We start from the raw sequence: 14,329 nt of genomic DNA on the forward strand, positions 1-14,329 counted from the left end.
CTTAAGGCTTAAGAAGATTCTATTTAAATCTGAAAGTAAGAATTGGTGCGACGAACACTCTAAAATAATCCGAGTAACCTCTTGGGCCTTCAAAGAGAGGAAACAACAAGCCTGTCAATCACATCCTGAGAACACACCAAGTGACACACTATAAAAAGCAGATTTCTGGGCTTCTGTGGTGCCTGCCAGAAACCTAGAGATCTGCAGGTAGGTCCACAGCTAGCGCAAGCAACTCCCTTATATTTATGCTTTGGCAAAGTATAACATTCTACATTTGCTTTTGTATTTGTTTGTTTTAAAGACAAAGCTACTAACTTGACAGTACTGCCAAACTGACATATTAAAAAATTAAGGCAGAATGATATATCTGGAACATCATCAAGAACAAGCTTTAGTATCAAATTGTGCAAGGGAAAATCACCGAAAGATTTGATTTTTCTGGTTTCATCACAACAAAAGAGGAAAGGATGTTTTATTAGCGTAACAATTAAAAAAAAAGCAGTTTCTGACAAGAACTCTGTATATATGAAAGAAAGTAAAATAAATTAATTGCTTATAACTAATCTAACGAAAATTGTAAGGGTTGTATAAGGTCCTCATTGCTTCTTTGTTTTCCTTTCAGTTTTTTTTTTTTTTTTGGTATTTGTAATTTATTCTTTGAGCACCCTCAAAGAGCATATAAATATTTGTGCCTAGATGGACTGTTTTCTGTCTCATTTTTGCATATCTGACGAGCGTTGACGGGCCACTGTACCAGACACAGTTATAAGTGCCATTTAATCCTCATAACATCGCCGTCCGGAGGAGGGGAAGGCGCAACAATTAATTCTGACTGAGCACTCTCTATGGGCTCAGTCTTCGTTTAATCCTCACTGCTCGCTATGAGGTAAGTTCTAGGATAATCCCCATTTTACAGATGAGGAAACAGACTTAAAGTATTGAGTATTTGCCCAATATGACTCAGCTGGTCAACAGTAAGCAGGATTTAAATCCAGATTCTGACCTCAGAGTCTTATTGTTTGTCATCTCCAAACCCAAAATGCCAAGTTAAATACACCTCAAGTTAAACATGTGTATGTCCTCTGACCCAGTAATTCCAATTTTACATTATATACTTGAGAAATGCTTGCAAAAATACAAAAGGAAACACATACAAAGATAATCATCAACAACTTTGTTTATAATCTCAAAAATCTAGAAACAACCTAAAAGTTTATCAATAAGAGAATGAATGAATAAAAACTACGGCACAGTCATGCCTTGGAACATAGACTTACTTCTGAAGAACTGAGGGCATAGGCCTTTAAATGCATCTTTAATGATTTGTTTCTTTAAAGAAAAGCTCTGAAACAAATATGGTAAAAATGTTAATATTTGCTAAATCTGGGTGTTGGGTGGATGCCTTTTTCTGTTATATTATTTTCTGTACTTATCTGTATGTTTGAAATTTTCTTTTTTTTTTTTAATTTGTGGCTGCGTTGGGTCTTCATTGCTGTGCGCGGGCTTTCTCTAGTTGCGGCGAGCGGGGGCTACTCTTCATTACGGTGCGCGGGCTTCTCATTGCGGTGGCTTCTTTTGTTGTGGAGCACAGGCTCTAGGCACGCGGGCTGCAGTAGTTGTGGCACATGGGCTTAGATGCTCCGCAGCATGTGGGATCTTCCCGGACCAGGGATCAAACCCGTGTCCCCTGCACTGGCAGGTGGATTCTTAACTACTGCACCACCAGGGAAGTCCCTGTTTGAAATTTTCATAATTTAAATAATTTGAGTATGACTCCTTGGATACATATCCTCATACAATCAAATATATCTTTCTCATGTAATCAGAATTGGAGTTCTGTTAATTTGACTTAATAAACCTCTTAAAACTCATGGTAATAATCTAGAGAATGAACTATTAAAATTAATTTTCTTGAAATAATTGTAACATTTTACTGCTATTAGAAGTACTAGCTTTAATATAATTATGTTCATTAATGTATAGTCCATATTTCATTATGTTAAGCAAAATGCATTAGGCTGGTGTTTCTAACCTTTTGATATTCAAAGTTTTATAATAATGTAGGCTGGCTGAAGGCTGAGAGTTATAGATTAGAGTGGAACAGGGCTCATGAGGAGTAAAGAGAATACTTTTCACTGTATACTTTTTTGTACCCTCTTAAAAGTATGCTATATGGTTTTATTAATCAGATTATTAATTAAAATGGATTTTTAAAGATTATGTAATACTCCATGGAGATCCAAGTGAAAATGATAGACATACATTTTCTATAGGATGTTAGTCAGATAATCTTAATTGACAGAGAATGGGTCAAGTAATCTCAACTACAACTCCTTATAAACTTGTCCATATTCGTGTTCAAACTGAGCTGGAGAAGAGCTGCTGTTCTAAAAATAATTTCAGTGTAAGTAAATCCAGGAATTACAGCCATATCTCTTGCTTAAACATCTTAAAGATATGACATTTTTAATAGCACACATTTTTCAGTTCAGCTTTACTACGGCTAAAGAACCATATGACAAAATCTTGACTAACTAGAATCCAAACAAGAACAAGTAAACAAGTACTAAAGGAATTACCATTTTTATATTCCCTTTTTAACAGATGAAACTACAAAAACACAGATTTGTATCTAGTGTTTTACCAAAAAAAGCAATGTCTAGAGCCTCATATGGAGTTAGTGCAGATTCAACAAAATATTCTATACTTTGTGCATCAACACTGCTAAAACTAATGTTCTAAATAATTAAAGGGCATTGCACATTGAGAATCATTACAGAAAGATGGTATTTCCCTAGGGCAGAAAACTGTGCTGATAAAGTTTAAAAGACAAAAAAAAAAAAAAAAAAAGACAGAGCTATTTGTAAAGTGTAAAAGAGATAGCTATATTAATAAAAATTTTCTGTTAACTATAACAGGCTCAAGCAATCTAGTGATCTCATGTTAAAAGTCTGTTTTCCCTTTTCACCTAAAAAAAAATGAGCTTGGTTGCGTATTAATATAAAAATCATTAAAAGCTATTATTAAGGAAAAACAGAAAGATATCAAGACTTGAGCTTTAAAGAAAAAACATCAGGTCAAGATAAAAATATGGAAATTCAGTATCATTTTTTATTGCCCCAAACCTGCAGTAACATGCATTTTTACACTTATGAATCTCTACCTACACATATAAATAATTCAAATATTTAGACTTCACTTTCCAATAAGTTTGACAAGTACCATTTTAAATGAAACTATATTAGAACTGAGTAAAATGTAAATCTTTATATATAACAAGAAAGAAAGGTGTTCTTTCTCAAGAATTTATGTGTTTATGTTTTGGAAAATCGGGGCATTTGTCTGGGCAGATCATCTGCTTTTGCATAACAGTAATAACAATAACAACAGTATCAATGATACTACTTACTGCATATTGATTATACCTCTATCTCAAGATCTTTTTTGGTTTATTTTTTCAGGATCCCTCTAATGATTACTCAATCTTCTCCTCAACGCAATGTGCTAGATCATGATGACAGAATATCTTTCTTTTATAGCACCGTTAACAATTGTAATCTTCAACCAGCTGTTCTCTAAGGATTCCCCTGCCAAGCTCTTATTTTCATTTATTTCTTTGTTCTCCTGTCTAAACTACACACAAGTTACCCAGATTTTCCACTCTGGCCCCCTTTCAGTAAAGACTTATTTTGGCTTGACAAATTATCAGGCATAACTACAGTCTAAAAATAAATAATATATTACAAATTCTCCATGTTAAAATTATATCATTCTATGCAACATCCAAATTATTTCACAGTTCATACATAGAACCTTCTTCCCATAAGGCTCAATTGATTTTACTTATCATTTATGAAAACAATTCCAGTTATTTTATGGAGCTATTTACTGTCAAAACAGTCTTTACAAAGCATTCTTTTCAAGCTCCATAATCTTATTTCAGGTGTGGAATGAACTAAACTCAGTCAGTCTATACACACACTAATGAGTTCAGACACTTGAATGTGTTTAATTGTAAGCCTAAATAAAACAAAATGAAATTCTACTTGACTCTTTTCCTTTACATATGAGTAGAAAACTTGTAGATGTTCTTTTTTTAAAATTTTTGGTGAAAGATTTATATGAAATTTGGATTTCAGAATTTCTAGTAAAGAAGTTAAAGGCCTTAATAGGCCCAGTCTGGAAGGAACTATGCGGTGCCTGCAAACTGAGATGCTATTTTTACTTGTTCAACTCTTGTAAGAACACCTTCTTGTTTGTACTGAAAGTCTGTACCTTACCTGCATTCGAACCACTAGATGCCCCTTTTCTCAAGAAACAAATACTCAAACTGGGTATGTGAATATTTAAATAAGAGTTGTGGCTGCATATGGAATTCTACATAAAGAGATATTACTAAAGAAAGAAAAAGAATGAGTCTAGACACCAGTGAACAAAAGGGAGAAGAGGTTCTATAGACAAATTACTCAGGTGCGGATGAGTTCATTTCTACCAGAGCCCAGAAGCATTGGAAGAGTGGCCACTTCTAAGCACCATTCAGTCTATTGTCTGTACCATTGCCCACGTCTAGTTCATTGTTTTCATCAAAGACACATGCAATTCATAGGTAAAGAAAAAAACTAAAGTGGCAAGGAGAAAATGCCTGTTTCTGAGCAGCAGAGTAGTCTATTCATCTCAACAGATGAAAGCAGGTATCTTTCGTTACGTGCTTTTGTTCTTACAGGAGGAAGTCTAAAAATACATGATTTTCATATTTGTGCTACCACAGCTGAGCTTTTCAAAGTCACTGCCAGAAATGGACTGGTTTTCTTACCTGCTTTTTCCATGTTTTAAGTTAAGGATGTCTGCCTCATTATAAACCTTGCTGCTTCCCTAGACTTTCTGTAGTCTGGCTTCGCTGTGATTACTGGTCGAAACCTTTAATTACAGTATATAGTTTGTGCAGCTGCCTGGAAATTGGTCTCAGGGTCAGTGGCTCTTCCCGTTCCCCTCTTTCCATTCTTTTGAAGCAATATTGCTGAACTGGAGGCATTGTTCCAGCTTTTGGCTGTGCTCTGTCTGCTGCACACTATGAATAGCTTTGCAATCACTCTAGCAATTGGTTCTTCAAGTGCCTTTAGGTTGTCAATTGTAATTCATTGGCTCCAGGCACCTTTTCTCTTTTCATTCTCTTGAGGTCTTTTCTTATTTAATTTGCAATAATATTAGGGAATGTCTTCTTCAGACATGTCACTAATGTCTTTCTGATTATGAGGCTTGGTATACATGTGACTTTCATACATCTGCCTGTTAAAATGTTTCACTACTTCCCTTATGTCTGATATGGGATGGCAATCTTTGCAGTATCTTGCAAGGAATTTAGCTTAATCTTGAAGTCTTCTTTCTAAAGAATAATCTAAAGAATCCGCTGTAAAATACTCTCACTGGAGTTAATTTATGTAATTAGTTATTATTTTTGTAACTTCCCAAAGGCGTAATTTTTCATTTTTGTAATAAGAATTAAGCTCTCATATTTTCCTCCTAGAATCATGCTCTATTTTTTTAGTACATACAAATTATAAATTTGAGCTCTTACACAACTGAGAAATAGTTAAGAGATAAAGGGCTCTGACTATTTAGAAATCAATGCCTATGTTTTTAGACCCTTTTCAGAAAACCTATCCTCAGACATCTCTTGAGAGATTATATAAAGAAAATATTCAAACTATTCAAAATGAGTTCTGATGGTTCTGCACTAGAGGAAGTTTATTTTTCTTTAGAGAAGAGAACAAACAAACATATCTCTTGATCTATTTAGGAAACAAACAAACAAAAAACCTTTAGTGTATTAAGTCTCAAATCCCTAGTTCTGGGTCCAGATTAACCCCTCTCATTAGTTGTAGCCATTCCGGAGTAACCAAAGGTATTTTTAAGCAGACACTATGTAATAATAATAATGATAATAATTATCATAATGATAATAACTAACACTTATTGTGCTTTTTATCTTCAAAGCACCTTACTGGCATTAAGTATGTGTCTATCTTCAAATAAATTTAACTCGACAAATGTTTTATTAACTTTGTAAGCTATGGAATGTGTAGTAACTGAGTTTCTTTGCAAATGAAATAAATAAATAAAACTAAGAACCAAGGAAATGATTCTGGAAACTTTTGCCTCAGAATCATTTGCTGCCTTTGCTGAATGAGAGTTAATCAAATACTTATTTTTACAAACTACAAAACTGAAATACAGATATAAAGGGTGAAGTTCACCAGTACAACCAATCAAATACATATTGCTTCAAATAACGAAGAAGTAAAATAATACTGTTTGGATAAAATCAAACTCTAACTGTATTAGTTATGGTTCATTATTGTAAAATATTTAAATATTTATAGGAAGAAAAACTGTTAAATGTAAGAATTTTAAAAATCCTTCTAAGTTTCACAAATGTAATAAATACTTTCATTAATTTACACAGCTAAATTTGTTTTTATACATTTTTTATTATGTTTTAACTTGAATACATTGCTTTAAAATCATCTCAATTATGTTCCCATAGAGTTTCACCATATACCATACCAGTCTCCACATGAGAAATATAAACAGTAAAAGATAGTTTGTGATGCTAGCAAGTGAAATAAGCTCTATATGCTTAAAAGATAGGCAATTAATAATAAAAACATATTAAAATAGTATTATTCAGGCAGGATGTCCTCACTTTTTATGAGGGACTTGGGAAGAAAATAGTAACCTGTTGTAAGCAAAGTCCTCAAGTGAACAAATATAAGTACATAAAAAGACATTAAAACAAACTTGTAAATATGGTAGTTAACAGATTGAAGCTTTTAAACACTATTAACATGGTTGGAGTGGTGAGGTTTCATAGAAGATGTGGTTCGTGAGCAATATTCAAAGGCCAGGGTTTGATGCAGAGGAAAAGGAAAATTTTTATATTCAAGGATGGAAGTAGATGAGTCATACTGAGTAAAAGGAGAGTAGGGAAATCTAGACAAAGCTGATGGCATTAAGCCAACAGGGAAGCATGTACAGAAAGACTCAGAGGTAGTACTCATTCAAACAATATATAGTGAGCACAGAGACATAAACAAGAATTCCTGTCCTGCAAGTAGCTTGCAATCTTGAAGGGTAGACTGAAAAGTTAATAGGCAATTAATTCTAATCTTTATGATTAGGATAAGACCAGGATGCCTTGGGAAGTCACAAGGAGGGCATCTATCTCAGCCATTGGTATCCAGGAAAACTTCTTGCGACACATAAGCTTTAGGTGGTTTTCCTACAGCGACAGGAATAGTGAGTAGTAGATGAAATGACAGAGAAAAGAAAAGGGAATTCAATTCTCAAGCACATTAACCTGTTAAATCTGTGGTGTTTCATTTGATTCTAGAAGGAATTAGAAGATAACACTGATTTTTAATATGGGTATCGTGAAAAACAGAAAGGAAGTCTGTTCTTTCCGGTCTGTGTTGGGGGATAGGAAGGAAGGGAGGAAGGGAGGAGATGTGGGGATGTAAACAACCAGGGAATTCTGAAAAGTACTACAGGTGAGAGAGCTGGGCACTAAACTGTCTGGAGGAGGAAAGTAAGAATTGGAAGAGGTTCCAAAACTTGCCAGCTTTACATAAAATGAACATATGCATGTGACTGAATAAAGGACGAAAGTGGAAAGAAATGGGGGTTTTATAAAAGAACATAATGAATTCGTTTTGCGTATACACTTTATATTTTCAAATGTATTACTTTGTTATCCCACCTAAACAATTTTCTTGATAGAAGGGACCTTTCTTATGTAACATATTTGTTAATGGGAATTTCTTTAGTTTTCAGTGGGCAGGGCATATTCTCATCATATTGCCTGGTGGGTGCAAGAAACACAGGTATACAGGGTTCCCTAGAATGGTGAGATCAAGATGGCTAGATTTAGAATCAATGAAATCAAATATACAAATTAATTTTTTTTCAAGGAATGCATATAAAAAGAAAAAGCACATCAAAATACAATAAAGGGACTTTCCTGGTGGCACAGTGGTTAAGAATCTGCCTGCCAATGCAGAAGACACGGGTTCGAGCCCTGGTCCAGGATGATCCCACATGCTGCGGAGCAACTAAGCCCGTGTTCCACAACTACTGAGCCTGCGCTCTAGGGCCCACGAGCCACAACTACTGAGCCCGCGTGCCACAAGTACTGAAGCCCACGCACCTAGAGCCCGTGCTCCACAACAAGAGAAGCCACTGCAATGAGAAGCCCGCGCGTAGCAACAAAGACCCAATGCAGCCATAAATAAATAAATAAACAAATAAGTAAGTAAATAAATAAATTTATTTTTTAAAAGTACAATAAATAAAATATTCTGGCTCTTTCAAGTAGTCTCTAAAAGTTGCTCTATAATAATGACACTTTTGTAATTAACTATTGAAATGATTGCGATTTCAGCTTCTCTTGCAAGTGAATAAACACTTTCAAGAGATCACTGAGTCATTCAATGGAAAACTGATTTCCAAATGCTCTCATTATTTCCCCAAGATTAAACTGTAACAGAATGGAGTACATCTGTAAGGAATGGACAAAAAATAAGTTGTACCTCTTCTATCACTTTAGGATACATCCCATGAGGGAGTTTTCAAACTGCTCACACAATAGGTATGTACACTGTTCTATGTGAAATCGAATCAGTATTCTAAAATGCTGCCAAGAAGCAGGTCAAGATATTTGGAAGACTCTTAAGATTTAAAGTATATGACACTTTACAATGATTATACCACACACGCACACAAACACACACATTTCTCTCCATATACAGAAAGTAATATTAAATTAAGCTGAGATTTTATGTGATTTAAACACTGCTTTGCACTTCTAATAAAAGATTTGTCATGTAAAATCAGAGATGACATTCATTACTTCATAGAACTACCAGAAAAGAACAGCTCTCCTGTGAAGCAGTGTAAATATAGAAAATTTAAACTAGCGGATTATTTACAGACAAACAGTGTCCAAAAATTTCAGTCTTGCAAAACTCTCTCTGATCCTTTGTAGGAAGGGGGAAAAGTACACGACGTAGAAATAATTATCTATAAACAAGAAGTAATTATACTTAAATGTAATAGTTAAATAACATAAAACATATATTAGCACTCTCTTCCAGAAAATGTCTAGACTAAAAAGTGAGAACTAGATAAACTATTCACGACACGGTGAATACTGAAAGTACTATTCAAAAAACATGAATATTGATAATCAAAACAAAATATGGTCTAAAAAAGTAATGTTTATATCATTACAGAAATACTCACAAATACTCTTCTATTCTTCTCAAATAGAACACCACATTCTATGTACATCACAATAACGATCTAAATTACAATTGAGCAAAAACTGAGAAATGCCTGATTACAAATTTCAACTTTAATGCTGACATCCTAATTTACAAGCTGGATTTTCCTATGCTACAATTAATGAGCCATGGAACCAAATAGTGTCATCTGACCTTATAATTCTACTTCAAAATTCTATGTTTCACAGTTTTCATCCTTTTTTACATTTTTTAAATTGAAGTACAGTTGATTTACAATGTTGTGTTAGCTTTCATATTTCTTAATATTGGCTTTAATATAAAATATTCAAGTTAACTCAGTATTTTTGATGTATTATTTCTAAAAAAGTTAAATACTTTTGGATTAAGGAGATGAATGAATATCAAATCAGATTAGATTGCTGAAAGGATAAACTATTTCTTTCATGTTGACAAAATGTGTTATTTTATAAGACATGGTAATGCCCAATAAAATGAGAATAAGATTTGAAAAAGCTAGGAGGTAAAAGAATCACAATCAGCAACTGTGTCAAGGGAAAACAGGATTACTTTTATTGGCTACTCTATCAACTTAACTTCTCATAAAATCCTCCTGATCTATTAAATAACTTCAGAACTGAAGTATGCTCTCCTGTGGGAGCTGTAAAACAAATTAGATACAATTACAATTCAATACAAATAAAAAACCAACCTATTTACCCTTAAGATGATTCTTGTTTTAGAAAGCTTTATCATTTATATTAGAACAGAATTTTCCCTAATGAATCAAGTGGGTCACTTGACATAATTATAGATTTTTATATTATGTTTTCTACAGAGGAAAATAGTTGATATGAGTAAATTCTGGAAAACTGTGGTAACTACACTTCCCTAAAGTGAATACAACAAACATCTGTTGCAAGAACTGCTTGGCTTTCAGACAGTATGTAAAGGGTGTTCTTTTTCCCAGTGTTTTGTTATTACAAAAAAAAAAAAAAAAAAAGCTTATTTGTTAAAAAACATGTTTCTATTATCGAGTCTCAAGGCACAAAATCTTAAAATTCTGGTAAGTTAAACATAGGTCATTACCAGGTAGGTATATCACAGAAAGGGAAACTATGCAATGCACAAGACTCCACTTACCTTCTAAAAGGGCAACAAAATAATTGGGCATGTTGCCCTCTGTCAGTGGGTTACATAGTAATTTTAACCATTGTTCCTATCTTAACTTAGTTCTCAACACAAACCTAGCAAAACTCACATCATAGAGGAGGGAACTAAATACATAACTTCCTGATGATTTTCATCCTCTGTTGGAATCCAAGCGATAATTCAGCTTTCTCCTTTGGATTTCACCGGCTCCTACCAGCTTCTAAGCTCAGTGGTAACCTGATATCGTCATTAAATGATAAATGAATTCTTAAAGTTTTACTCCAGTGACAGGATAAATAATTGCAAATTTTTTGCATAATGCATTAAGCACAAAATGTAATAATTTCAGTGGGAGGAGGGGAAGAATCAACGAGCCCCTATGCCTCGTCTTTTCTTAACTGCATCAAAGAATTGTTCTGTGCTTCTTGGTAAACTGAATGCGTTTTCCCTGATTCTGAAAGAACAGAATTTTACCTAAAATTCACAGGTATTCTGCAGAGTAAAACACCATCTTTTTAGTATTTGGAAATTCCACAAAGTGCACACAAACGAGCAGGTACAAATGAATAAAAATGTTTATACGCAACAGAGCAGCACACAGCACGTAATACCTTTAGGATCAGGAAAGAAAGTAATAAACAGATGACGACTTCTCAACACATTTCAAGTAACACGTAACTTTGCTCACTTCTCAATCTTCTATCTCCTCTTCTACTCGTGCCTACTCCCAACCATTTTGAGGTTACTATTTATAAACAAGTTTAAGATTCCATTTTACAATTCCATTTTTATGCTAACAATAAGGTATTAATTTAATTCCTAAAACATTCCTAGGAGTACTGCAGCAAAGCATCATAATAACTACACTGAGAAACCTCTGTTGTTCAAGGAATGGGGAAAATAGGAAGCTTCCATTTCTTTCTCTCCCAAATCCAAAGTAAGTTTAAGCACTTCATTATGTTTCAATAAGTTCAAGATCTACAATGGAATTTGTCCATGAATTCAATTAGGGCAGTCTAAAATGTTAACATGCACCTGGAACAGTACGTGTTTATATAATCATAGGGAAAATGCTTTACATAGAGCAGTCCTCAAAATGGTATTTGCAAATTCCATCACAAGTCAAAATTTTGAGGAAAGTTCATTTAAAATGGATATGAGTAAAAAGGAAAGTCAAAGTCACATATGTTCCAGTATATACAAGTTTAGAATAATTTTCAAAGTATATCTATGATTACTCTACATTCACAACTTCTTCCTACTAAAAGATGAATCACAAAAAGATAGCTGCCCTTTTCCTAGGAGAGACAGCCAGCCAACAGCCACATGGCATACTCCAAAGCAATCAATTGTTAAAAGCTTCCTTTATTCAATGTAGCAGGCCTTAATTCCTATGGAGGATTACCATGAGTCATATATTAGGTTTAAAGAACTCATTAGTTTCTTTTTTTGATGTCTATGGAAACATATAAACAGTTTCTTAAATTAAAAAGCAAAAAAAGAAAAAATTATATTTTCCACAATGAATCTCAGAATACCAATACATTTTCAGCAAAGCACCTTATAAACATAATCTAACATTCATAACTACCCATCATTATACACTATTATATGCATTTTACAGACAGAAAAACTGGTGCTAAGAAGTTAAAAGATGTATCTGAGTTCTTAAGAACAGATCAGGAAGGCACCCAATTATAGTGCTGAAGATCTGCACATTGATGACTGTCTGAATAGATTTGTTACTCTTTTTATCTTAATCATTTAATGTTATCCATAAGGTATTTCACAAAATCTAAAAAGGAACAAGGTGCTAACTACTTAATGCTGAGTTAGGCAACTAAAGATACATGTAAGCTCTATTTAATAAGAAATCCTTGCCTTCTTTACTATTTTTCTAAAATAAATGAAAATTCTCTACATACAGTACCTCCTACACTTCAAATTAATCCCACTCACTTCTCATTTTTAAAAAATCACATTATTCCCATTTTACAGGTGAGAAGACAGGCACAGGGACAAAGCTATTTGCCCACGGGTCCCACACAAAGTGGGAGAGAGTCTGGAGTTAGGACATGTTATGTCCTTGGCTCCTCATCCATTTTTCAGACTAAAGGGCAATGTGGTTCCTATTATTCCGAAGTCACTAAAAGAAGCACACAATTTTTGAAGGGGGGGGGGGGGCGTGGGGGAAGTAATGGAACATATCCTGAAAGTTACAGGTGTAAAGGAATACATCAAAAGTTTTGATTTCACTGTTCTTAAGGTTAAAATTCACTATAATTTAAGTTTTGAAAGCTATTCACATATCTTATTACTTTAGCACCATGAATCAGAAACTCTGCTGAGACACTGATTATCTGCCCAGAATTAGTCTCATGCTTTTATAGGAAAGATACAAGCTAAGAAATGAAATTAAATATGGAAGATAAAGAATGGGTCCATACTAAAAGGTATTTGCTGGCATGGAACCTGCAAGATAAGACATCAATTTTCAGCCTGGCTGATTACAGAATAGGACCCATTGCTTCTCGTCCACAGTGAGCATTTCAGAGGGACAAGAACATGACATTTGAGGGCAAGTGATGCATGGTAATATGCACGACGCATTCCTTGAAAAGAAGAATTAACTAAGTAAGCTGTCGAGGTAAAAAAAAAAAAAGTTAAATGACCAGGCCTTTAGCCCTTTAAAATAGATGAGAAATATATTCCTATAAATCCTTTAACTTTTGCTAAACAGTTAAAAAAAAAAATCTATGGTCTCCAAGTGGGGTTAGGGGTGTGAATAATAATTTTTATCAGATTGATATAGGCTTTCTGTTTTCTAAAAAAACTTAAGTTTCGTGTTGCAAAACCAGCATATCTCCAATTACAAGAATCTTTTCCAATTCCAACATGGCAGCAAAAGTCAACAAACAAGACAGACAAAGAGCTGTCGCCTTAATGAGACATACCTCTTGTACTGATCGAGCGGCTGGCTTGTCTTGATGATTGGCCAATATTAAAAACGGTAAAGTGCATAACTGTGGGTGCTGAAGAGCTGAGTGCAGTTCATTTCTAGCAGTCTCTAAATCATCTTCCGAAGAGGCACTGTCTAATACAAATATTACCCCTTGAGATCCTTGGTAGTAGCGGCTCCAGTATTTCCGGATATTATCAGCCCCTGTCAAAAACAAAACAAATTCTCTTTTTAAAGACAGCTTTCAGCAACTGAAAAATGTTCCCAACAGTAATTTCCTATTGGAAACCAATGCGGCTTTAAAAATTAAGTGCGGAGATCACAGATGATGAGAACAAAGGCATTAGAGCCAATGGGTGGATATGGCCTTGAAGGAGAACACAAAAGTTTAAGAGTCATTCTTCATGCCTTTCTTATCAAAATATGGAAGAAAGAATCAGGATAAGTACTTCTTAGACTTAAACACAAAAGAATGTTTTCAGATTTTGCTTAATACTCCTGAAAAAACTACCCTCTCTATAGACTGAGTTTGAGCCTAACTCAGACAGCAGTATAACCAAGCTGTTCACCAAGGGTTCTCTCCATACCATGAACATTATCTTGTTGACATTTTCTGAGAACTGCTTACACTGATCAGGACAGCCTTGTTTAATTTATTCAGAAAGTTAAAACTATTAGCACAATACCTTTATGTGTCAAAGTGCTAAAGTTTGTAATGAAGTGAAATCTTGGCCTTTGGTACATCTGCCTAACACCATTAGGCAATGAGCACACTCATGGCCTCAGTCTGATGGGATGTTCATAGAAAAAGATATTGAGATGCTCATCAGCCAGGGCCAAGTCTTATTCCTTGTCATATTTCCAATATCTAGCATAATGTACAACTCAAAGTGTGATACAGGAATGAGGAAAATGAGGGAAG

At 34.3% G+C, this 14,329-nt stretch overlaps 1 protein-coding gene across 5 annotated transcripts in view; it reads right to left on the reverse strand.

Annotated features, from left to right (window-relative positions):
* Positions 1 to 14,329, reverse strand: part of ARL15 (ADP ribosylation factor like GTPase 15) — a 494,867-nt gene that overhangs the window by 281,771 nt on the left and 198,767 nt on the right. For all 5 annotated transcript variants that reach the window (XR_009502620.1, XR_009502619.1, XM_059919287.1 and 2 more), the window contains one exon: positions 13,403 to 13,611. Coding sequence is in view for 3 of the 5 variants with exons in the window: in XM_059919287.1 (XP_059775270.1) it covers positions 13,403 to 13,611 (209 nt within the window). In the remaining 2 variants the exon portion in view is untranslated. The remainder of the gene's footprint in view (positions 1 to 13,402; positions 13,612 to 14,329) is intronic.

The sequence above is a fragment of the Balaenoptera ricei genome, chromosome 3, assembly GCF_028023285.1.
Source record: "Balaenoptera ricei isolate mBalRic1 chromosome 3, mBalRic1.hap2, whole genome shotgun sequence".
Lineage (NCBI taxonomy): Eukaryota > Metazoa > Chordata > Mammalia > Artiodactyla > Balaenopteridae > Balaenoptera > Balaenoptera ricei.